The 27543-nt window shown below is 40.7% G+C and overlaps 1 protein-coding gene across 1 annotated transcript in view; it reads right to left on the reverse strand.

Moving 5' to 3' along the window:
• The window catches only part of LOC311630430 (proprotein convertase subtilisin/kexin type 5), a 274874-nt gene that overhangs the window by 99430 nt on the left and 147901 nt on the right, over positions 1-27543 (reverse strand). Inside the window, exons 6-8 of the mRNA XM_084899423.1 lie at positions 25686-25774; positions 21573-21745; positions 5002-5214 (exon numbers count right to left, since the gene is read on the reverse strand). Coding sequence (XP_084755549.1) covers positions 5002-5214; positions 21573-21745; positions 25686-25774 — 475 coding nt within the window. The remainder of the gene's footprint in view (positions 1-5001; positions 5215-21572; positions 21746-25685; positions 25775-27543) is intronic.

The raw sequence follows: 27543 nt of genomic DNA on the forward strand, positions 1-27543 counted from the left end.
TTCTGGTCAAGGGCATGTACCTTGGTTGCGGGCATATCCCCAGTAGAGGGTGTGCAAGAGGCACCTGATCGATGACTCTCTCATCGATGTTTCTAACTCTCTCTCTCCCTTCCTCTCTGTACAAAATCAATAAAATATATTTTAAAAAAATAAAAATAAATAAAATGACATCAGGAGAGGGTTAAGTGGAGCATATATTCTCACAAAACCCATCCCAGGAGGGATACCACGGCCCCCGAATTTTAATCACCGAGCCAAATTACTACAAAGATGGGGAGGGAAAGGGGGAAAGGCAAAGACTCAACTAGTCCCAAAGGCAAGAGATAATTTAATGATGAGAGTGATTGGGGAAAGAGGGGAGCTTCAGCCCCCAAACAGAACTTGGCAGAAATGCTGGGGTGTAGTTACAGACTGCATCTTTCATGGTCTCTGACACTAAGAAAGGTAATATGTTACAGCTATATCACGTCATAAGATGGTAAATGGACTCCAGGCAATTTTCGACGCTAAATATATTGTCGAATACCCTTTGCCTCTCACCAACCTATCAGCAGGAGCAGTTTCTCTTAAAGAAACACAACACCCCTCTGTCTTCCTGTAAACACTCCTAAAGCTTCCATCCTTCCAAATGTCTGATTAGTCATTTATGCCTAATTAGTTATTAAACTCAGGCTCTGGGAAGATCAAAACAAAGTCTTCAATCTCAAGTACTTTCCATGGTAGTGTGAAATACAGTCAATAAGAAAATGTACAATCTCCTGTTAAGTAGCTCTGTGGAAACCAGAAAGGAAATTGAACGGGGTGAGAGTATAGTGGAGGGAAGAGCCACTGTTTCAGGGGAGGTGAAAATTGAGAACAAACATAATAAAGAAGTGGTTTCTGGCCTAACAGACTTCACTTCTCCCAGGACAGAGCTCTGAGTTGAATATCACACAAAACAGCATATGCTTGGGGAGTCTGGTGCCCACACGGTGCTGCAGGCACAAGCAACTCAGATTGGCAAAGAGTTTTAGGTTTTTGCAAGAGGACCAATTGTCTGAGGGGGTGTTATAAAAAGGTCTCATGAAAGTCCAAATAAGTGGGCCATGTAGTAAAAAAATAAGGGGGAGGGGCAATTGTCATTTAGCCCCATACTGGATGTCCCCGAAAAGTATCCAGGGCATGATAGCATACAGGTTGCAAGGTGGATTTGGGGGCGTCTATCTGATTTTGGTTGTAATCTGGGCTCTATCACCCACTAGCTTTGTTTCTCTTAACCTTTGGAGCTTTAGGTTTCTCATCTGTAAGGCAGGGAAAACACCTGATCTTCCTGCCATGTGTACTGAAGACATGATAAGATATGCATTCGATGTACACAGTGCAGGGGCACACATTAGAGGACCACAGTGTTAGATCTGGGACATTTTAAAGCACCATAAACATATTACATATTCAACACGGACTAAGATGTATACACGATGGCTAATAAAAATATTACTTCATAACATGGCTTTATAATAACCAGTCATCTCCACTGGTTTCTGCTTATCTTATAGAGGAGCTTCTTATTGTAGTAAGCTTGATATTCTGGTGCTTTATCTGTTGTAGTAATATGATATAGGGCCACCCCTGGTCGGATCTGTTAAGGCATGAGTAGAATACCAAGGTCCACAGTCATCCCAACAGTAGTGGCAGGAAACCAAGAAATGGATGGAGACCTCGCTCTGTTTTGAAAGCCAGACAAGGATTTCCTGCTTGCATACTGCGAGAAGGCATTTGTTGAGGACAAGGCCACTTATTTAACAGAAGTGCTTTCCTGGAAGCAGAGAGGAGATGTTTCCTTTCTCCTCGGTCCCCAGCAGCTGCCTTGGTTCCAATCACAAAGGTGTTGTGTGACTGAGGAATGATGATGTGCACTTCTGGAGGGGCTGCAAGTGACAAAAGGAAACGAATGACTCAGGGAAGAGAGCCCCGAGTAGAAAGGGAGACGTTGCCATCACACTCTATCACAGATGCCACTAACAGGATGCGATGCGGGCATCTCCGAGGGGCCACCCAAGTCTGGTCCAAAGCCTAACGAAGACAAGGTCCCAGGAGCAACACAGGACTATCTGTCATCCTGACATCTAGAAGGAAAAGGGGGTCAGCTGGACCATAAAAGTCTGATGGGGTTGCCAACTCTATTCATGTTCACTCTGTTAACATATTTGCCATCAAAGTGCCTTTCTTTATGGGGTGGTCGGAACAGATTCAGTATTTTATAGATCGCAGAACTGGGGTGCAACAAGCACCCCTGTTAACAACAGCTGGGAAAATGACCAGCCTCGCTTCATTTCTGCAGGATGCAGAAAGCTACACTGACTCGAGGAACCATGGTACCAGCCACTGACTGTGCCAGGTGCTGTGTAAATATCTTATATCCCATGCTTATTCTCTTCCTGAAAATCTGTGAGGTTGATGCTGGTTTTACCTCCATTTTATGGGTGAAGGAACCAAGACTCTGTGAAGGCTGCTTAGCCACTGCACAGTCTGAAGCCAGACTATCGTTTGAAACAGCTCCCACATTTCCTCTCCATCTGAGAGTAATCTGGAGATTCATGCAAAATAAGAGAATCTGAGAACCAGATAAAGAAAATTCCTAGTAAGCTGCTGTAATGAAAATGGGAGAGATTAAATAAGAATTAGAAATGAGTACATGTTAAATACAAAGTGAGTTAATAAAGGTTTTGATATCAAAAGCAGCAACTCAGGAAAGGTAAAGTACAGGACCCGAATCAAGGGTATGTCAGTATCCACTTCCCTTTCATGCCTTATCCTGGACCACCGAATGGACCAATCTGTCCATCCATGAGAGAATCCTTAATGACCACCCTGTCATGGGGATCATAAAAGCTACTGCACAATCACAGCAAATAGTGACGAAGGGACCAAGAAGGTCAAGTCTAAGGCCTAAATCTAACAGTAGCAATTTTGAGGTCCCTCTTTCTACATTGTGTTCTCCCATATGGGGCTCAGACAACCCTTCCTTCCTTTTGATATTTTAACCTTTGGATTATAAGTTTCCCTCAAGGAAGACAATTATGGAATTTAACAGTACCTCTCCTCCAACCCCAGCAATCAGGGATAAATTGGACTAGATGGGCCTATGTATTTTGAAGCAAAGGTGAGTTTCTCTCATATTGCATTCATACTTGAGAGGTATAAGAAGAGGATCCTTAGTCCAGAGACTTCTGTCAAGATTTTCATGATGCAGGACTAACTGATGCCACTTATTACTAGTGGATACTGAGCATCAGTTCTGAGAAACAAGGTCTTCATATTTGAAAGCTGCAAGAACATTCCTATATCATAATATTTGCATAATGAAGCTAACAAACACATCACAAAGGATCATGGTCCCACTAAGAAAGCTATGAAACTTTAAAACATACTCATCTCTGTATTGTCTCCATTCTCATTTCTCTGTGGATTGCAGAGTTATGTTTACTGATGACTGATGGAGGTTCTTAAAGGCAGACCCATGTGTATATCTTTTAGCCCAGCTATCATAGAGAAATTAGGGAAAGATAGGGCCAGATGGCATCTGTACATGGGTAGGCAGTTTTTATTTAAATCCATCTGCAAAATGTCACTAAAGAAGGTCTTAAGAAGTAACTGAAAAAATCAAACACAAAATCATATAATAGCCAGGAATCAACACAAACGGGTATGAATAGAGAACACCATGGATGAGGTAGTGTCCTCTATCACTGTCGTGGAAAAATTAGATGTAGCATTAGGGAGTGATCCAAATTCACACGAATCGATAAGACCCGAGAGCAAAGTCTTGGCTAAAGGCTAAAAGGCAGTAGGCATAGCAGCTGAACTCCACGTTAGTAAGACAAAGCCCTAGACAGTTCACAAAACCATGGTCAGGAAAAGAGCAAAGCACACAGGTGTTTGACATTTAGAACCAGCAGCACCGTGCGGAGTACCCCCAAAGCCAGCCCTCTCTGGAGCACCAATGGGTTGGCTCATGGGAAAAGTACTTTTTATGTACTTCCTCATAATCTCTGTAATAACTCCACAAACTATGAACTATTAAATGTCCCTGTTTTATAAGCAAGGGCACTAAAAGAGAAAAATTCAGTAATGTGTCTAAAGTTACCCAGCTAGTAAATAGTTCAACACCCAATGAAACCCAGGCAGGCTGGTCCTACAACCCCAACTCTTGCCAGTCCTTTTGCTGTCTGCACAGAGAGTGGGCGTGTTAGCAAGCAGGAGATCACACAGGACTCTGTGCTTTTCACTCAGGCCAACTTGGTGAGGAAATATTAGAAAAGCATCTTTTGTATAGGTCTAGCTCACGTAAAATAAATAGAGTCCAACTGGAATTCTGGGTTTCCTCCTATCCTTTTGTTTTTCACTCTGAATCAGCTCTCTTTGGAAACCAAAGCCCTGACGCTAAGGCTGAAAGGCGGTGTGGGGACACAGGGATACAGGCACCGGGCTCAGAGTCAGATTTAGGTTCTAGTTCCTTCTTGCTACTAACTCACTGGGTGAAGGGGAACCATTCATTTGTTCTCAATGTAACTGAAGTGTAATCATGCCTAAGGCCACATTAAATGCAGGAATGTCATCACCTGGACATGAAATGATAACATTTACAAATACTTGTATTGAGTAATCAGCTAATTAGACTTTCTATATACATATATTATAGGTGCATATAAATTCGTGATTTTCCACCCGACTGGAGTGGCTCAATTGGTTGAATGTAGGCCAGAGCACCAAAAGGTTGCTGGTGAGATCCCTGGTCAGGGCACATATCTGGGTTTCGGGTTTGATCCCTAGTTGGGGAGCATATGGAAGGCAACCTATTGATGTTTCTCTCTCCTTCTCTCTTCTCTCTCCTCTACCTCTCCTTCTCCTTCTTTCGAAGCATGTCCTCAGGTGAAAATTAAAAAAAGGATTTGCGATTCTCTGAATGTCAAAGCGAAAGACAAATAAATACATCATGGCAGGCATGCAAATGGCACGTACTATTTTTTTATCATAGGACTCTCCGCTGCTGTAGGTTGTGGCCAGTGTGGAGGAACACTCTTCCAGGTACCACGGCTTCTTTCCGCTCTCAGCGGTGCTGCTGATGGAGATGGTGTAGATGCTGTTGGTATAGCCGTCACAGGAGCAGTGGTCTTTGCTCCTCCCACCATTGCCTGACGCCCAGACGAAAACAGAGCCGAGGCCTCTCCGCCCCTGTTCACAAAGACAAAACGTTAAGAGTTAAGTGATGGAAGAGGAGGATCCCAGGCTCTAGAGGGAAAAGTCAAAATTGACAAGACAGAATCAAATGTTTGCAGGAGGTTGTGATGCTATTTTAATAACATGTTGGGTTTAAGTTATGTTTTGATGTAATAGGAGTTACTTGTAGAAACTAAAATAATCCAATGTAATGTATAGCATGGTGGCTATGGTTAATAATACTGTATAACATATTTGTAAGTTGCTAAGAGAGTAGATCTTAAAAGTTTTCATCACAAGGAAAAAAAATTGGTAACTATGTGAGGTGATGGAAGTTAACTAGACTCACTCTCATGACATATCACAATATATACAAACATTGAATTATAAACATTGTACACTTGAAACTAATATAATGTTATGTCAAATAAATCAATAAAAGAAGAAACTAATCTTTCTCACATGGCACAGTTCTAGAAGTAACAATAGCACCAATCTATCTGTCTATATATAAAAACCCTAAGCAACCGGTTGACTGTTCAACCATTTGACCAGTTGCTATGACACACACTGACCACTGGAGGCAGACGCTCAATGCAGAAGCTGCCCCCTGGTGGTCAGTGCATTCCCACAGTGGGAGCACCACTCAGCTGACCACTGGGCGCCAGACGCTGGGCTCAAAGCTGGCGAGTGCAGCTACAGCGGTCCGCCTCCATGGCAGTGCTACCGAGGGGTGGCGGCAGGTGCAGCAGAGCGGGGATGAATTGTAGTGGCATCTCAGGCTCCTCCCTGGCCGCCTGCCACTTTGTGCACTATTAGATCCCTTGAGTGGTCCTGGATTGAGACAGGGCACAGACCAAGCTTAGGGACCCCACTGGTGCACGAATTTGTGCACCAGGCCTCTAGTGATGACAATAATAATGAGGGCTAACATTTATTAGGTACCTACTCTGGACCAAACACAGTTCTAAAGTTTTATGTGAATCAGAATGAATTCTTCTAATAACCCTGTGAGAATGGTGCAATTTGTGTCCCCACCATACAGGTGAATAATTGAGGTATAGAAGTCTAGTAACATTCCTAAGGTCATACAGCCAGTACGAGGAAGGACAAAATTTTATTGTAATATTATTAATTGTAATATTATTAATCACCAATCACCACAGTCAAATACTATTGCTACCAACATTTACCCCCACCATGAAGGGAGTGCTACTGTGCACCCTCATTTCACAGGTGAGGAGCATGAGGTGTAGAAAGGTTATGTATTTATCTGAGATGACATGTCAGTGAGTGGCAAAAAACGCCCTACATCCTTCCTTCTAGAACTGTGCCTCCCCTGTGCATGGTGTGGACACTAATAACTAAGGATTATTAATGGATGCAACCAGAAATAAAAGGATTTCAAGAGATCAAATATGTTTGGGAACTCTGAGTTCAGCAAAACTAAACAGGTTCCCTTACTGCAGAATTTCTAAGAGTCTTTAATTGTGGTTGGTCATTTCAAAACTCTAAGGGGGCCAGGGCACATTCTGAAGTAATTTTCAAACATATTTGATTGCAGATGAGATCTTCAACCAGACCCACGATCTTACATAGCTAGGAGATGGAGTCACATTCTTCCTTGCCAAACCTTGGCATAAATTATAGCTATCCTTAACATCATAAAATAATCAAGAAGAAAAGTAGAACATAGATATATTGAAGCATAAGGACTATTTGATACTATAAGATGAGGTCTTGGGAGGAAGCAGAGATAAGACTAAGTGAAGAATATTTCTAGGAATAGTTATAGCTGAGTCTGTGAGAAATTTTACCATTTTAAAACTAGAAGGCACCCTGGAGGATACCTGGGCCAAATATAACATTTAGTTTGTAATTAGAAAGAGAGAACCAAAAATCACAAAGGGATGGCTGAGACTTTTCCCTCCCAGGCCCTCACTGTCTGGTCCTAGGTGTAGTGGGAAAATATTTGGGGTGTTGTCTTAGAATTTCTAGAGAAAGAGCCAAGACGAGAGACCACAAAAAAAATCAGGAGCACCTGTGATAAGCTGTCTCTGACCTTGAATCCTCAAGGAACAGAATATTTATGACATGATTTGACTGACTTGAGCATAGATTTCCTTTTGTCCTTCAATGTGGAAAAATGCAATATGATTACACAGGAATGGGAAAAATTCATGAAGAGACAGGAAAAGACACTTCTGGATGCTACTGCCCCGACAGCTGGGCCTGGTTTACCTTCCTTCAGTTTCCCACCATAATATTCATGAAACACAGAAAGATGCAAAAATCACCAACCACCACACACCAAAGACTATAGTCAATAGTTTGGCAATCCCGGAATTGCCCCTCATTACCTGTGGGTGGCCAGATTGAAAAATTCTAGTGACTGACTTACACCTGGACTTCAGAAATAGACCATCTTAGCCAAAGAAGGAAGAAGGTTCCAGTTCATCACCAAAATGTAGCCTCTCTACTACACACCAAGGGACTGTATTATAGGCAAGAAGCCTGATCACATCAGAGCCTTACCTAACAGGTCAACAGGACACGTGAAAGAATGCAAAACCCACTTGGTCGAAACAGCACCATTAAGAGATAAAGCCACAAAACAATGAGAAAGCACATGTGACACATTTATATATCTATGTGAAGTTACGACTATGCCTGTGTATAAAACGCAAAAAAAAAAAATCTTTAAAGACTAATTCAATTTTAAAGAATGTTTAATAAGAAAATATTCAGGAGGTACTTTTATGTTCACGATGTAGAGACAAATGTAGGATACAGAATGATAGAGTATGGTAAAAATGTATGTGTATGTAAAGAAGTTAGTGGGCATAAGGTTATATGAATAAAGCTACGATATAGTGACCATGTAACAGGACTTACACTGTTTGGTAAGCGTTTTAGGAGAGATTTTTATTTTATTTTCATACCATCCTTTGGCAACTGTGTATGGTTTTTATAAACAAATACAAATACGTTTATTCCTCTATGAGGACCAATTCTTAAGAAACAATTTTACTTTATGATCAAGAGGGGTTTTACACACAAAGGTCCACTGTATGCTTAAAAACAACAGAGCTAACATTTGTAGAAACTTACTATGTGCCAAGCACTGTCCCAACACTACTCTGCACAAAGCGAGTCTATATTATTATTTTACAGATGACCAAATGGGGGCTCAGAAACGCTGACCAATGCCAGAGCCAGAGCTTGAAATCCAACTGGAACCAAAGCCTGAGCCTTAAGCCCTTACAGCAGTTTTCTTTTGGGCAAAAAAGAGGGTTTATGTTTGCTATTCTGTGTTTAGCTGAAACTCCTAAGTCCTCACTGAAGCGTGGCATTAGGATCTAAGAGCAGATCAGCCTCCAAGTTCTCTCCAGACTTGTAGAATCAGTACTCGGGATCTCTCCCAAGTGTCCCCAAGGTTAGGACATAGGTCCTGACCCCAAAGACCCCCTCAAAATTCCTACATCATAAGGGCTTCCTCAGAAGTATGACCTCAAGTCATTCTATCTTGGCAGTATCCACAAATGACACCACTCTGGAGTACAATGGCATTGCTAAAGGCCCTGTGGAGATCCACTGAGTTGGGATAACAGTTGGTTAATAGGACAGTGGGATGCTGCTACCCTGAAAATGTCCCTTCCAGAATATTGTAAAGAGAAAAGAATCTTGAGACACATATTTTTCCCAAAGTGTAGGAAATAACATTTTTTAGTTTTGGTAATGTATTGCTATTATAATTGGTTATTTGAATATGGCTTTGGATGAGAAGAGAAAAAAAGAAAAACCTCCAATTTAATTGAGTGTTAAAAGTTAGTAAACTAACATAAGGCAAAATATACTGTGAAATCCACACAGGACCCATTTGACCAAACTCTATATACTCTCTTTCATTTTATATTTAATTGTGCATGTGTTTCTTCTTATGTATGCCCAACAAAGATCAATTTATGATACCTCATAGAGTTTTTATTAAAGGCTAGAAAGGAACTGGATTTTCTTGTGGTTCCAGAGGTCAGAAAAGGCTCCTTTATGCTAGATTACCAATTAAATTGTATACCCAAGCCAGTTTTGAGAGCTATAGAGTTTGATGGAACTAAATTTCTTTCTTTAAATTAGTGTGATAACTTTTCAACCATTGCGGTTAGATGTTACTTGGTATTTTAATATTACTTTATTCTCCCACATTATGTAGAAAGTATTCTTTAAAAAAATTATATATATATATATATATATATATATATATATATATATATTATTGATCTCTTAGAGAGAGGAAGGGAGAGAGAGAGCTAGAAACATCGATGAGAGAGAAGCATCGACCAGCCACCTCCTGCACACCCCCACCGGGGATGTGCCCGCAACCAAGGTACATACCCTTGACCGGAATCGAACCTGGAACCTTTCAGTCCGCAGGCTGATGCTCTATCCACTGAGCCAAGCCGGTTTCAGCTGTTCTTAAAGGACCATGAGTAAGTGCCCAGAGACTTCTTATAATACAAAAGAAATGTGGTTGGACACCATACTAGGTGTTTTCACATATATTAGTTAATTTAGAGTAATACCAGCAATAAAGCAACTTTCACTTAACTCACCTTCTAAGAACAGCCTGAATACCCAATTCTCCAAAGCCCCTCACCAGTCCCCAGCTTTTGCTGGCATTTGTTCCCTCTGTGAGCAAAGAGCACAGCCATCTATTCGGTTCTCCCACACACAGCTCAGAGAGATAGGGGCTTTGGGCTGGATGAGGTAGGAGAAAGGCAAGGACACCTGCAACTACTCAGCAGCTGAGACATGGAGAGAACTGCTCATCTTTTTAAAGCTCAAGGACATTCTGACAAGCATTTCCAAAATAAATCTTATTCCTTAAGAGAGCAAGATTATATACTTTAAAGTCAAACTGTCATCCATTATGGCTAAAGTGATGTTTTCAGTATAGTCAACAGCTGGGTCATTCCACTTGTTTCTAAGCAAAAATTCCAAGACTGAAAATGGCTAGCAGTAGAAAGTTCACAACTCTCCAAAGTTGATTTCAGCAGGAGCCAACACACGGGAGCATCCTCCACCAACTCATGCTGATGTTCAGCCTTCCACTGGCCTGCTGCCTCTCCCTCCTGCTGTCTGTGGCCAAAGGTGCTCATGTAGCAGGAAATCAGACTTGGAGGGATTGTCTGAACATGCAAAAACACCACAGGAGTGGAGTCTTCGCCATTCTCAAACTATGCTACTTAGCCGGCCAGAGGATGACTAATGAGAAAAAAAGATAGAAAATACAAATGCACTTTTTCTAAAGTACTTGACGCGAAAGAAGGGACTTTTTTGTGAAGAGGGATCTATTTCTTCTCATTTTTGTCTTCTTGTCTTTTCTCATGTGACATCACTCCCTCCCCATCTCAACCTCACTCGTCTCGTCCGCCCCACGTCAGATTTTCTGTAATCTAACTCGCTGAAGACACAATAAATCTCCAAGTCATGCATATTAAGAAATTTTTTAACCTTCTTCTGTTGACTTTTTTAATAATACACTGAAAATATTGGTTGCAGTTATCAGTGATCATATTAGTCTTACCACGCACAAATGAAATTTCATTTTTTTTTTTTTTTTTTTTTGCTTCCCAAGCAGGCCAAGTGCAGTTGACTTCTGTTTTACAGGAATAGAGAACCTAATGATAATTATGGGATCTGCCGTGAGTGACGATAGTTGCAAGCATTTCTGGTAAAATGACAAAGATTTAAGGACTACTTATAACCTTCATTTAGGGTCTCTTCTCGGAATCATTCATGTTCTAGTACATGAACGAGCAGCATGATGCACTGAATTCAAGCAACCTAAAGGTGACCTGAGATTGGTCTTTTAAAAGACCTGTTGAGTAGTGTGACCAAAGACTAGTGCGAAGGCTAATGAATGAATGCTGGAAACCCAAAACTTCCCCAGACCCAGCTTCCTAATGAAAAGCTGATTTTATGTTTACCGTGTGAATAGAAACAAACAAACAAACACGTTAAATTGCTTATTCACCACATCTGCCAGGACGTAAATTCGTGGCACGTGAACTGGGCAGAGGCCTGGAAGAATCACCCGTTATCGGTGATTCAGAAGGGGTGGCACTGGGGTGTTTGCACACATCGTGCGACTTCTTACATTTTATCACCAATGTGCACACCCTTGCCTCCTGACAGCAGTATTACAACAGTGGGGATTTCTTTTTCCTTGTTTGTTTTTAAAGTATAGCTGGAGGAAGGAAGCCAGTCTTTCATAGACAGAGCGTAGTAGAGCATCTAGTAGGAAATAAAAACCAGGTGTGTTTACAAAGGGAAGTAAATACACTTTCAAGCAAAGAGTTTGATTCCTATTAACCTTTAGATGTTCCGTTCATTTAGGAACTTCACATAATAAACAACTGGAGCCGAATAAAGTGCTATGGATGTTATCTAAAGCTGGACACACGAGAGGTTCACGAAGTGAAATTTCAAATTTCGACATAAGGAAACGAAGGAAATGAAGTAAGCAGACCAGTTATTGGCTGGGCTAGGACCGAGTGGATTCTGTCTCACCTCAACCATTGCTGATCCTCACTGACCAGTGCTGACACTGGGTGTTCCTACAAATGCTTAACAGCATGGTTTAGGAAATACCGCTTAATTAACAACTGAGGATTAGAGAAAAAGACCCCCAAACCTCCTCCTGCCCTATCTCTTGCTAAATCAACAATCCCAAAATAAGTATCTATTTTGTATTTTCTAGCTGTGGCCAATTCATATTGGCCAATTCCCATTTCCCCCCTCAAACCCTGTCTCCCTCATCTGACACACTAAAGCCTCAACAAGACTCAGGTTATTTACTTCTGGTCTCTCCCAGAGCTCTCCCAGCTCGGAACCCTGATCCAGATGTTTCCCTGAGGCCTGGGGATGTAACACTGGCTGGGAGGAGGAACATGCAGATCAGGCATCTCATTCCCCATTCCAAGCAGCTAAAAAAGTACATGTGAATCTCATACATATGCTCTCTGCGGTAAAAACAATCAATAATTAACAGAGTACCAACACCACTGTTCTGGGTACAGCCGCCATCCCATGAATTCCATTTTGGGGAAATAAAAAGGACATCCCTACCAAAAGCTTCTATAATACATCTCAAATCATCCCAAGAAGAAAGGCAAAATCATCTGACTTTCAGGAGAGCCAGGTGTGTGAAACTGAGGGTATTTCCAATATCCATATTAATTACTTAATTTAAAATTGCTCATATAAATTTGAAAAAAATTCCTTCATAGAGAAGAAAAACATTATCAAAGGGGGTATGAAAGGAATTTATTGTAAATGTTTGGAAAGTCAATTATTAAGTAGGATAGAGGGATACTCCAGCAAAAATGAAAGTTTATACTCCTTTTGAACTTAGCTTTAGGTGACAGAATGTCTCACAAGGGACTAGTTCCAATGGCCAGCTCAACTCTGAAAGGGCAACACACAAGCTGCCCCTCTCCAAAGCCCACCAATGGGGCTTGACTGTCACATGCCTCTAGTCCACTAAGCTATAACCTTGACCTTTTACGGAGTAGCTCATAATACAGAAAAAATCAGCCCTCTACATTATCTTCCCATAAACACAATCCTGATTTAAAGCAGATCATATTTTTTTTGGGAAAATTACAATTAATATGAGGCTAATCTCTCTCTCTATATAAAAGCCTATGTGACCATCCAACCATTTGACCATCCAACTGGCCAGTACAGATGATGCACACTGACCACCAGGGAGCAGCCACTCAATGCAGGAGCTGCTGAGCTGTGGTGACTTGGCAGCTGAGGTTCTCCGGTAACACACCCTGAACCAGAGAGAAGGGAACCCGATTCCAGGGTGTGTCACCAAAGAACTGTTCTCTTGTAATCCAGGACCCCTTGGGGGATGTCCGAGAGCTGATTTTGGCCCGATCCCAGCAGACCAGGCTGAAGGGACCTCACCTTGCACAGATCTGTGCACCGGGCCTCTAATATTACTTATAACTGTGATGAATACCTTGAGGTCCTTAAAAATGGGTCCAATGGGGCCCTTCCTCTGGGGAGGAGACCAGCAGTCGGGGTGAGCACTGTACGTGTGAGATCTCAGCCAGCCTTCACGACAGCTTTATAAAGTATTAGCATAGCCTTTTCTCAGGGAAGCAGAAGCTCTTGATAGCTTATTTTCTTGTCTCATATCAAAACTCTAAAGAAACCCAACTAAGGCTTCAACCCAGGACTCTGCGACTTTAAGGCCAGTACTTTCTACATCATAGGCTGCATCCAAGAGACATATAGTAGTGAAGTTCAGAATATGCCTGGATGGTAAATCCTCTAGGGGTTCAGAGAAGGGAGGAATCCCCGTGGCAGTGTTCACTGTGGGCTGGAAGCTGAGGGTGCACAGACAGGCCCACAGGATGTGCTAGAGAGGAGCAGGCAGCACCCAGCACGGTGACCAAGGGCACGGGCTTGGGAGAAGACAGGCCCACATTGGAACCACAGCCATGCTTTCCAATGGCCAGGTTGCTTACTTTGCCTAGAGTTAGTTTCCAAATCTAGAGATTTGGTTGAGAATGATGAAAATATTTATTCGATGCCCACCTTACTCTGCTATCAGAATTACAAAGCAGGATAATGTTTACAATCCTGAATATTAAGTTTGATTGTTGTCATCTTAAAGATGAGGACTCTAGGCTCAAGTTAAGTGGAAAAAAATCTGCTATAAAAACCACATAGACTTTTAAATCATATAATATTATCAACTCAGTTCAATTTATCCTTGTTTATTACAGAGTGGCCTTTCTTTTCCAGTTACTGCCATGTTTCATAGCAGAAAATGTACCAGTCTGCCCTCCCTAGGAACTTACTCAAATCTATGTTTAGAATCACAGAAACTCAGGATTGGAACAGACCTTAACGTGACCTAATCCCATTCCTGTATGGTTTTCTATCTTCCCCATAAAACAGGGACATCCAGACCCAACCAGAGCAAGGCCTGTGATAAGGACTTCACTTACTCCCAGGCGGCCCAGCAGTCACTATAAATAGAACAAAGCAAACTAAGAAAAAAAGAGGACTGCTACTTATAGCTGGTTAAGCCGAGAGGAGAACGTAGGGATTTGGAATGGAATTTGCAGCAGTTAATATAAACTATTGATATTTACAGAGTTACGAATGGATCCCTAAACTAGAACTGAAAGCAAGGTGACAATAAATCTTCGACATTTGCACCAACACAAAACTAGAAGAGATCTGTCCTCCTTCCCGGGCAAATGCATCCCAGTTCACAATAACAGATACTCTAACTCTGACATCTGGTTATCAGATAACTTTGTAAAGATGACAGAATTTTTGAAAGACATATACTTCTTTATTTCCAAAATGGATAATTTTCTATTGGGTCCACTAGCAAGTCACTTCATAGCTTTGTTAAAACTCTTAAACCATTTCATCCACATTGAGTTAGCTCCTAAGGGAGGGTTCTTTAAACAAACCTCAGTTCAAGTCAATTTTCATGAAGTGAAACCAACACGAAATAAACTCTCTCGTTTATCTTTGCCTACCAGTATACCATTCCAAAGTTTTACAACATTTGCCAAACCAATTTAACAGCAATCTGTCATTTATTAAAATGTAAACTGGTACCAATCCTGTTACAGCTGGGTGTCTGTATCAGATAAAAACATACCCCTCCCGAAAGGAATAGGTTAATTATATTATGATCATTACTACTGTTTTTATTATACAAGCTCATTACACCCCTTCTTCTCCTTCTCTTTCTCCTCCTAATGAACATATGCCTTTTATTTTAGGGTGCAGAAATGTGTGCGTGCGTGCGTGCACGTACACGTACATGTGCGTATTAGAGACAATCTGTGATTGTAAAGCAATCTTGTGCTTTCAGCAAATATTCTAAATATCCAATCACTTGTAAAATCTGGTGAATCAAAAGGAAATGGATGATAAGGGCATATACTAATCAGGCTTCCTAAGCTAGGCCTGTGTCAACAGATGTTCATCAATTGTCCTGTATCTCTCTGGACCCCCAAATAGACTGAAAAGTGGGATAAAGGACACAGTTCCAACAAGGGTCAGTGACTATGATTTCACTGACTTTTGTGCCCCACCCAAAATCTAAAAATCTCAAAGAAAAGTGATGTGGAATTGAAAGTTTACTTGAAGATAAAATGATAAAGCCAACGCTCTAAACTGTGATCCTACAATATCTACAATGAGTTAAATCAGTGGTCGGAAAACTCTTCAGTCAACAGAGCCAAATATTAACAGTACAAGGATTGAAATTTCTTTTGAGAGCCAAAAACAGACTTCTGCACATGGGACATGAAGTTTCAATCGCACTGTATGTTTCAATCGCACAGATATTTTGCGGAAGAGCCACACTCAAGGGGCCAAAGAGCTGCATGTGGCTTATGAGCCGCAGTTTGCCAACCACGAAGTTAGATGATTTTTCCAAGTAAAATATTAACATCAAATCAGAGCATGTTATGTAGTGGGCACTTCAAAAATACTTATGGAATAAAGTAATAAGGTAAGTACTGGTAACATTAACATAGGATTTTTTGATTATGAAGAAGGAAAAGGTTTGATTCCAAGTTTTTTTGAGCATTTTCTATAGAATAGTATTAAACACACTTGTCAGGAAATTGTGAAATAGTGTCAATGCATTAGGTACCTGCAGATGAATATCAAAGGCACCAATTATTCTAGTTTCACAACCCAAATGGTACAGAAAAGACAGCAACAAGGCTACTGGGCTGCACCCAGTAAGTTTTGTTATTGTGTGGTTTTAGCCTGTCCTCCTTAATGCTTATCAGAATCTATTCACTGAAGGGACTTTGGGAGTTTGCTTGCATCTTACTTGGAACACCAATTCATCATTATATGGTGAGCTCCCCTAAGACAAGTGCTGAGTGTTACTCATCTTTCACTGTCACCTAGCACAGGAATATTATAACCGCCCAGGGAATGTCTCCTAAATGCAATCATGGATAAATGAATGAGGGAAGACGCTGTCAAAGAAAACTTTAGGCAATTAGCTTCTCATTCTGACACCAAACCCTGGGTCACCTGTATCTGAAACATTGTCAGTTGACTCCTCATTTACAAAATTGCTTTCCTAATTAGAACTGCCCCCTAAGGAAGTTTTGGCCAGTAATAAGGAACCAGGCCAAAGGATTGCCATGCCAAGTAGAATCCTGTCAGTTTGAATGAGAGTGACTTTTAAACTTTTCTTTCCCAAGATAACAAGTCAGATTGTGAGTCTGAGACTGAGAAGGCTAACCTCTATTTTGTAAAACTGCCCTTTGAAATTCTGTGCTGTTTAGATAGTCCCTTATTCTGTCAAGTCAACACTGCCATTTTTTAAACAACCCCTTATTCTGGAAAAAAAAAAAATCACTTTGCTTTCTAGCTTGCTTGAAAATAAGATAAGCTTAGCTGTCTGACCTTGTAGGCCAGAGACTAGATACGCCCATACTCTCAATGCCATGCCAGATGTATTTTTTAATTGGATAGAACTATGTTGTTTTCAAGGCCACCAGCGAGATAACCACTAAGCACACACAGGGCTGGCTCTTTAACAAAAAGTAAAGTTCTGCTTGTAGCTCTGCTTAAAATTTGAATTCATTTTGCTCTAAGCCCACCAGTGTACATTAAAAAGTGTAATTCAAACTCTCTGCATGTTGCTTGGTTTTCTTTTCTGGTCTTCTGCAACAAGACCCCTCGTAAAATTGTGAGAGGTCAATGTTCCCTCCTTAGAAGTTTAGAATGTTCCTTGTTGGTCAACGGGGGCGGTGATGAATTTTAATACGAAGACACAAGAAGATTTACATGTAAGAAATACCTCTGTGGCTGTGTTAGCAATGCTAGTTTGAAAGTTAAAGCTCAAGCTGGGAGGATGGAAGTTTTGGAAAGATGCTATTGCTGCCCAAGTCCATATGAGAGATGGTGGGTCGCTCTGTGAGGAAAGAGGACAGATTCCATAGACTTTTAGGGAGTAGAAAAGGAAAGACTTATTAAATGACTAGGATGAGGAAAAGAAGAAATCACAAGGTTAGGAAGGGATAATGGGTGGGTGGTAATAACATCCACAAGTAAATACAGAAAGAAAGCTTAGTAAAAGCAACTCAACTGAAAATTATTTCCAGTTCTAACATTCTGACTCTAAAAGTCCAGTGAGTTTTGCTGAATTTTCATAAAGGAGCGCCAAAGAATTTAAAATAAAATTATTTTAACAACCATTAAAAGAAAAGTCATGAAAATAAAAGCTTCTGTGTGTTCACACTTTAGGTCACTGATTAAACGAAGTTAAAATTTACTGCAGGAGTTCTCAGAGCCTTTAATATATTTTTAAAATTTCCTATGGGAGAATATAATGAGTGGTGTTTCTCAAGTAATTGGACAGCAAAATTCCTCCACCCTTGTTTTTAGCATTTTATTAATTAGTGTCTTATGGGTTAAATTAAAAAAAAATACTATTTTGTCCCATTTATTTTATCCATTTCTTAATAATAAGCACAAGTTCATACACTTACCTTCCCAAAGGATCACTCAGCAATATGGACTTGATTAAATCCAGAGATTTCGAACAATCAAGACTTTTTACAGTATGATGCATGACTAGTCAGTATTTCACTTTCACTACTCTTGCCTTTGCAGTAGTGATAATGATTAAAATTTGTAACAGAATTAGAGACTTTCCTATGTTTCAGGAACTCTGCCCCATACTGTATAGGCATGAATCACATAATCCTCACAACAGTCCTAAAACGTAATTACTAGCACTTAGCTCCATTTTATAGAGGAAGAAACTGATCCTCAGAGGGGCTACTTAACTTGAACAAGGTAAGAAAGAATTAGAACCCACCAGAGTCTGATTCCAGAACCTGGTACAGTCATCACCAGACTATACCATATACGCTAATAACTTATTTCCAAATTATTCATCAAAAAACAATGCAAGTGTGGCCCTTAAATAAATTCATTCAGTATATGCAACAAACTGGTATGGAAACTTTTCACACATCCATTTACACATTCATTCACTAACTTCTAAGCAGACACTGTTTTAGGTACTTGTAATGCACAGAGCACAAAAGAGTCAAACACTGTGGGCTTTTCTGGAGAAGATAATTAATCAACAAGTAAATAATAACAACTAAAAGGATCAGAATTGGCAAGACAGGGTCCTAAAGGGTTGTGAGTACATGTGTGTTATATTGTAGGTGGGAAGAACCAGGCAGGCCTCCTTGTCTGTATAAACTGTAAGAGTTCAGACGAGAGTGCTGGGTTTTTACATAAGGAGGTCACTGTGACCTTGACAAGAACAGCTTCGAGGGAGTAACAAGTCAGAGCCCTGATGTAGTAGCATCAAGAGATAATGGAAAAAGAGAGCTTGTAGAGGGAAAGTATGAACAAAGTTTTCAAGGAATTTTGTTCTAATGGGAAAAGGATAAATGAGACCATAATTGGAAGGCTATAACGAGACAAAAGAGGGATTCTCCTCTCTTTCTTTTGAGGTAGGCGTTTAGCAGTATGAATATGTGTGGATGGCAATAATGCAGCTGAGAGGGAGATTCTGATGATGAAGGAAAAGAGAATTAATTGGGCAGTATCTTTGATGAAGTGAGAAAGGGTGGCATCAGTGAAGAAATGGAGGAGGTGGATGAAGGTAGAGCATGAGCAATTAGTTCACCACAGTAACAGGAGGAAAGCTAGAATATGTGGTCACAGATGGAAGGAGGTCAGATGGGACAAATACAATGACAACATATACAAAAACTTTTTGGATTTTTTAGAGGCCCATGTTCTGACTTCTTTAGCTTTGCTGAATATCTAGTTTCTGTAAAATTGTGGAGAACAGTATCTAGCTTATAAGATTATTGTGAAGATTAAAAGTTACCTATTTTAGGGCTTCACCAAGTGACTATAGTATAACAGAATGGTAAATGTTAAATGTTTTTTTGAGTATCATCTGTAACATCATCATCATCATCAAGTATATGCAGCCCAAATTATCATGCCTCTAATTCTTGCACTTAATTTTATAGCTTCTGAGCACCACGTAAAATGCAACCTTTGGAAGTGCAGCAAGTTGTCAATTATGACACGGTTTATTCAACATGGTTTCTCTAATGCAATTTTGGTACATTAATTCTAAAGGGGCTATAAATTGAATCAATTCTGATTTTGTTAAAGTCTTTAAAAACATTGTTACATTCTACTGAGCCAAATGCTTATCTATAGTGAAACAAATAGAAAGCATTCTGAAATCCAATATTTGCCACATTTTTTGATTAGCAAGAAGGAATGGATGCAATCAATACTTGGACTCTGAGCAAAACGTATTTATTTCCCTTGTGGAAATCTCTCTTGATGCCTATGCGTCTCTCTCTTGCCACCGATCTCTCTGGGTTGTCTTGACATTGTTGCCACCCTAGTCCAACTCATTATCAACTTAGCTGGACCATTTCCACCTTCCACTCTTGTCTCCCCAGCCCTCACCCCACGTATTCATTCTTTACAGAGCAGTGATCTTTTAAAATTGTGTATCCCGCCAGGCCAGGACTCTGCTGAAAACCCCCAATGGTTTTCTATGACAGAATAAAATGCAAACATGCTACATGGTGCAGAAAACCCTGCTGGGCTGGCCCCTGCCTACCTCTCCAACCCATCTCCCCCTGCAGGCTTTTTGTCCATGATGCTCCCACAGCCCAAAGTCACATTAGGTTCTGTGAGTCTCCCACACCATTTTCCACTCCCAGTGCTTTGTTCTTGCCATTCCTTCTGCACAGAACGTTCCTCCCACATTTCTTCACATGATTGGCCTTTGTCATTTATGTCTCCATTCATGCATCACTTCCTCAAACAAGACTCTCCACCTTCCTAATCAAAGCAGCTCTGTCCTCTCTCAGTCACTGGTTTTATTTCACCCATGACCCTATCCTTAGCTCATATAATTTTGTTTCTGTGTGTGTCATGTTGCTAGAATGTCGGGACTTTTATATACTACATATAAAACTTAGATGCCTTCTTTACTCCTTTATCTACACTGTCTGAAAAGCGAGAGTTCAATACATTTAATAGAAAAAAAATGAATTCCAATTGTTTATATTTTTGTAGATGATGTAGTTAAAACCTCAAGAGGCCATAGCAGTTTTAAACTATCACATAGGCCCTGGCCAGGTGGCTCAGTTGGTTGGAGCATTGTCCCATACATGGTTCCCCACCCCTGCTCTAAAGTCAGATCCTCAGGCTGGATCCCCTGGGGTTGGGGGTGGAGGTTGCAGGAGGCAACTGATTGATGATGTAATTCTCTCATTGATGTTTTTATCTCTGTAAAATATCAATAAAAAGAGGAGAGAGAGAGATGATGAAAGGAAAGGTTAGGCCCAGATCATGATTAAAATGGATGCTTTACGTTGCCCAAAGTTTCATTCATGAGAAAAGACGAGAAAGGAGATGCGCTGGGAACCCCACTTCCTTCCATGGTTACAGGCACGCAGCACCCTTATTTTTCACTAACTAGAAGGCAGCAGGATTTTTGTAAGATCTATAATTTGAAATAGATGTTTTATTACATTAGATTATGTGGTCAGTTTTGGGGGGAATTGAGGAAATCAAGTGACCTCAACCTCAGGAGTAAGCTGCCCAGTGAGGGAGGGAACTTGGGGGCCAGCATAAAAATAACATTGTCCTGTGACAGAGGTGGGACTAGGGAGGGCCCGCAAAAGAGAGACACTGAGACAGGCTTTGTTGGGTGATCTATCCACACCAAATGGAGAGTTTTAATATCTCCACTTCTGAATCTCACGGTCGCAGGAATGTATTCCTCCAAATGTAACATTAACATATAAATGAATGCATTTCCTTTGAATAAATCTAAGGGTCCAAATATACCTCTATCCTTTTTTAAAAATATATACTTTTCATTGATTTCAGAGAGGAAGGGAAAGGGAGAGAGAGATAGAAACATTAATGACGAGAGAGAATGATCGATTGGCTGCTTCCTGCATGCTCCACACAGAGGATCGAGCCCACAACCTGGACATGTGCCCTGACCAGTAATCGAACCATGATCACCACGCTCAACCACTAAGCCACACTGCTACCCCTCTGTTCTTGTCAAGGGAAACTATCACTTAAGTCATTTGCAGAACAGATACAACATGCAATCCCAAATCTTCTGCATCTCTTTCCGTTAACCTGTGTCCTGGCTCAGTCTATGAGCTCCATCTAACCCTCTGAACTGGAGGATCAGAAACCCCATTTCACAGATGGCCTCCCAGGAGAATCATTTCCCCCTCCCCGCGCCACCCCGACCGACAAAGCATGAAGCCTACCATCCTGACGCCGTTTTCAAAGGCCTGCCGGGTGAGTGGGGCTGGGCCGTCCACGGTCTTGCCGTCATCGTCGGGGCCCCAGCTGGCGCTGTAGATGTGCACGTGCTGGGGGTTGAAGCTGACGGACTTCGCCTCCACCATGTCTGTCACATCCCCATCCAGCATTCGGACTCCTTCGGGACAGACGGGAAGGAGCTTCATTAGAGGCTAACACCCAAACAACCCAAGACTTACCGTGGTTACAGCATTTGGGAGGGAGAGGGTGAAGAAAGAATAATCTTTTAATCAACACTTGAGTGAGCATAATTTCACCAGAAAAGGACAATTCTGATTTTTCCAAAGCTTTCTTGGGAAGATAGGAAGTTACAGTGAAAGTTACATGTAAAAGAGCAAAACTTCTCTTTTTTAAAAAATTATTTATTTTGTTAAAGAGCACAACTTCTTTTAAAACCTTTCTGAGTTATTGTTCTTTCCCTAAGTTTCCGTCATCTCTCCCTTCTCTTTATTCTTGTCTTAATGGAGTAGTTGACAAAGAGAGCCTCAAGCAATCCATCTTCCCTAAACTTCTCTTCATTAGATCACTTGTGTTCCTAATTGGCAGAAAGCATTCTGACCTTGGCAGTCTTACAAAACTTGGAGAGCTGCCAAGTCAGGTTGGTCTCATTTCCTCCATACTTAATATTATCTCCTAATCTGCGAGACTGATGTGAATGTAATATATCACTTCTTTGCCAAGTTATTTATAAGTCAAATAATAAATGAGAATGCTTTCTGTGCATGTAAGACATCAAACAATTCTCACAAGGTTTTAGCAATGTATAGTCATTAATCTTTATTTAAGCATATTCCCGCCAGACAGATAGGAATTTATTATTAACCTTAATTTGCAAAACTAGACACAGATATTCAAACATAAGTTATACGTCATATGCCAGGCTTTCCTTGTATTTTCGAGATGCACAACAACTAATTGGGAGCTTAAAAACTCCTTCAGCTTAAGCCAAATACCATCCCTGACACACTGTATTATTTTAAGAACTAGAGGCCGGGTGCAGGGTGCACGACATTTGTGCATTGGGACAGGAAGCGGGCGGGGGGGGGGGGGGGGGGCGCGGTCCCTCAGCCAGGCCTGCACCTTCTCACAGTCTAGGACCTCTTGCTCCTTACTGCCCACCTGCAGCGGAGGTGGAAGAGACTCCCACCACCACCGCTGGGCTTGCCAGTCATGAGCCTGAGTCTGGTCTCTGGTCCATTCATGCGCCCCAGGGGCCAGCTTCTGGGTTGAGCATCTGCCCCCTGGTGGCCTGAGCATGTCATGATGGGTGGCTCCACCTTTCGGTGGCTTTGCATGTTAGGGTTTTATTATATAGGATATCTCTCTGCAGTCCAAATTTACTCCTTAGGAAAACCAGTTATCTGGCAGGATTTCAAGTTTGTATTGATTACCACTAAATGGGGATTAAGTAACACAACCCCACATCAGGTAGCATTAGGTACTATGGGGTTTGAGGTGGAACTTGTGGTAGGAAATAAAAATGTTCTTTAAGAAACTGTATCTTTTCTGTGTTGTCAAAGGTGTTTAACTTTTAACTACAAAACTTACATAGAAAAATAGAAAGAATGACAATAACTTCCGATCCAGCCACTAGTAGACAACTGTTAAAAATTTTTGCCACATTTTCTTCATCTAAAAACACACATATTGAGCTGAGCCATCTTAAGTTACATGGCAAATATGATATTATATCCTTTCATATGTTTTACCAAAAAATAATAGAAATAAATGCCCAGTAAATATTAAATTCGCCCAAAGCATTCCTAAAGACATGGCATTTGGTTGTTACATCTCAACTGTCTTTTCCTCCAGACTTTTGGCTTCTTAAGGATTTTTAAAGGAACAGGTGAGGTGGGGGACAAAGGTTAAGAACAGTCCCTTTAAAAGTTAGGAAATGGGAACTGTATTTAGAAAGTCTCTGCAGTTTCCATGGAAACAGACTACCCAGCATGGTGCTTTGCATGGGCTGGGTCTTAAGAAGCCAATGGTTTTCATTTGACATGACTATTCAAAATTCATCTGAGTGGTTTCTACCAAAGAAAGATGAACTACTTCATATTCTTATTTTCTAAATAAAAGCACATAATGAAATGATTTTACTGATATGAGGAGGTCTGAAACTAACAATGGACTAACCAGGATCTCTAAATGCCAACATGCAGGAACGTCTGCAAAACACCTGGATGCAGTTTCTACACTGTGACTCATAAGTTCACGTGTGCGCACACACTGAATGTAAGATAAAATAATATCTACATGGTAATATTAATTTCTTGATCAAAAACTGACAAGAAAGAATTTGGTGTCAAGTTTAAGGAGGAAAGGTTGCTTTTTCTTCATTTGACTGCAAGCCTTCATTCCTTGGGTGTGTGGGGTTCAATTTGTAATTCAGAATGTTCCTGTTTTCAGGATGATAGAACATTTGTGACTCATTGTCATACAATCATATATATATATATATATATATATATATATATATATGTGTGTGTGTGTGTGTGTGTGTGTGTGTGTGTGTGTGTGTGTGTGTATTTTTTTAAATTGATTTCAGAAAGGAAGGGAGAGGGAGAGATAGAAACATCAATGATGAGAGAGAATGTTCTGCATGCCCCATACTGGAGGAATCAAACCCACAACCTGAGCATGTGCTTTGACGGGGAATTGAACTGTGACCTCCTGGTTCATAGGTCAATGCTCAACCACTGAGCCATGGCAGCTGGCCACCATACATTCCTGTTTTTACTGAGGGTCCTTATTCAGTCAGGTCAGCCAGCCGTTTATCTGTGAGGGTACACAAGTTCATTTCTTCATTCCCTCAAGGTCAGTGAGCACTGGAGAGTAATGACAGGGACGAGGGCATGTGTCTGTGTATGTAAGAGCTGTGTGTGGCCTGGAGAGCAAGGAGGATGAACCGGGCAGCCCCTGGAGCCATGTGATTTTCATGAGAAGAGCAGGGGCCTCCCAGACCTTTAGGATTCTTCAGGAGAAATCTGTGTCTTCTCTCCTAGTTCCTCCTTGAACCTCTCTTCCCTTCGACACATAGCATAGGCTCTCAGGGTCTAACTGTTGCCTAACATGCTACCACGTTCTAGGAATTCAGCGTGAAACAGAGGAAAGGGACAGGTCCAGTTTACTGAGGGCTGACATTTGAGGCGGTCTCCAAAGCCTTTTCTCAGCACTGTCATTGTTTATCCCAAATACCTCTGTCTTTATCCGAGAAAGGACTGTCATTTTTATTTGTTTAGGTCCAACCTTCTTTACCATTCGGAAACAAATAGTGTGTTGGAAACAAAGGTGTCATCCTGGTCCCATTTATCTCATAGCACCCTTTTAAGAATCCCCTCCAGGGGACACCTTCAAAGCCACTAACCAGGATCTATACCATCTCTTACATTGTTTTATTCTCATCTGCATGTGGCTGTGGCAGCAGGCTATCCTAACAAAGATGACTACAAACGGAAAAAGTTAAAAGGTTGCTTTTATGAATGCCTGGATTTAAACTGCCGTGGTTGGGTCCTTACAGTGAGCTTATGTATATTTGAGCTAGTGCATGTGTGTGCATACAATATGAAATTATTAATAAGAACAGTCTTGTTGCACTATGGGACTACACAAGGAGTTTTTGCCATTTATCGTTTTCATTTCAACTAAAAGGCCATGTTTATAAAGCCTAAAGAAGAGGGGAAGAATTAGATATTCTGCTTTAACATAATTTCAAGTCGTTCTTTCCACAGAGATATTATAGCCTAGTCTGGCGTTTCTATTGTATTATTAGTTCTTTCTGACTCAAGCGCACCGATTGTATCGTTCTCTACAGATGTCAATGGCATCATTTTCAGGATTGGACTATCTTGTTTAACGTACTGGACAACTCATTGTGGGGACTGCTCCTGAGGTCGTTAACTGTATTTAGTACCACATGTTAACACGGTCCTTTTGCTGTCAGCAACAGTTGGACATTATGATGCAAACAGATGCCTGTTCAAAAAGGGGTTCTGAACGTCAGTGAGCACGAGCGCGCTTGGCTCACTTCTACAGCCACATAAGATTGTTTCCCGTACCTCCGATCTTGGCATTGAAAGCAATTCCGACTGTGCAGTGAGAGTTGTTTGCTGCGGCTGCCACTTCTCCAGCACAGCGGGTCCCATGCCTGCAGGGAGAACACACACACTTTCTAAGTAAGACACTCCATTCTCTCCAAGTCCACACATCATAGCTATCACTCAGGCTCCAGATTGCTGAAGAATGTTATCAAGCTGGGGGTTTCCTCCAACTTCCTACCCAAGTAGTGCTTAATCTGCCTTCAGAAAATGTTTAGCACTTAATTACATTATGCTTTGGATTATATTCCTGATATGTTTATTTTTGATATTTTGCTTTCTGAACTAGAAAATTTCCTTGAAGGCTAAAATCAGATGGTACGTTTCTTTGTATATCTAAAATACCACTGTCAATAAGGTAACCCCCAGCCATATGTGGCCACTGGGTACTTGAAATGTGGCTAGTTTGGCTTTATCTTGTTTTTTAATTTAATTTCATTTTAATTGGATTGAAAACTAGTCCCCAGTTCCATTCTTAGAAAACTCAAGAATGTCAGTATGAGACTAATTTTTAACTGTAAATTTAAATACAGATCAAGTATCTCCAATGGGAGTTTATCACCTAAAACTGGACTGCTGAAAATACACACTGTATTTCAAAAAGATTTTATATAAAATAACAAGAACAGGAAATATCCCATTAATAATTGTTTTATAACAATGACATGTTGAAATATCTTATTTAATAAAATATATTGTCAAAAGTTATTCCATCATTTTACTGCTTTTAAAAATGTGACTCTTAGAAAAGTAAACCTTTCCCCCCCACCCCCCGAAAAATAAAACCTGTTATTTCTCACCACAATAACTTAGCTCCTTGGTCAAAAATATTTTTTAGCTGAAAAGACTTCTAAGATCATCTTATCCAAGGACGAGAAAGAAGTTTCAGACGTAAAGAACAACCTGCTCAGAAAAGGTTGCCTAAAACCCTTTTAGGAGTGGAGAATTCCAAGGCATGGCTGGGCCAGAGAAAGGACACTAAGACTAATGACCAGCATCTGCCGTGGCTGCAGAAGAGGATGCAACAACCATTGCGGCCTATTTGTCATGGCTAACGAAGCCCACCGCCTACAGCCCTTCCCTCGTGTTTAAAGGAGGAGGCCCTGGTTTGTAAAGAAATCTGTCAAGAGCAGCCAAAGAGTGACTAAAACTCAGGCCCCCCAATACCATTTTAGTGCTTTTTATTTTACGGTGCAGGTGCCGCAGACCACACGTCTCAAGGGATATGGCTATAGTCTGGGCAACTATAAACAAGTTACTGCTTACATCTGCTAGGTACACAGTTTACACATGTCCTGCTCTTCCCACTCAGTATGCCATGCATATTATTTCTACGTAAATATTAATGTATATATAATTTAAAAGGGTAGTATTGTATTACATAATCTTTCAAATTATATCTATATTAAGTATATACACACACCGCGGTCTCTTTAACAAGCCATTTACTCCTCTACTCCTAGAAATTTGCCCAATTTTTCAAGAATATTAACAAGGCTCTAAAGAACAGTCTCAAGTATATATATATATCATTTTATACATCATGACAAATTCCTAGAAGTGGAATGACTGGATCAAAGAGTAGAAAATATATTGTCACACTGTTAATAGCAGATGAAAGCAATATAACCAAGCCTCATAAAAACTGCAAGAGTAACGATTATTACTACAAATCACCAAATTTTGTGCATGGCAAAAAATAAAAAAAGAAAGACCGTAAGCCAAATTGAATGACAATATGAAAAATGGAGAAAAATCTGAACAATCCTCTATGTACCTAATTCCCTATTATGAATTTTTCAATCTTTTTCATTCTTGC

Source organism: Pipistrellus hanaki, assembly GCF_964339955.1.
Source record: "Pipistrellus hanaki genome assembly, chromosome: 11".
Classification (NCBI taxonomy): domain Eukaryota; kingdom Metazoa; phylum Chordata; class Mammalia; order Chiroptera; family Vespertilionidae; genus Pipistrellus; species Pipistrellus hanaki.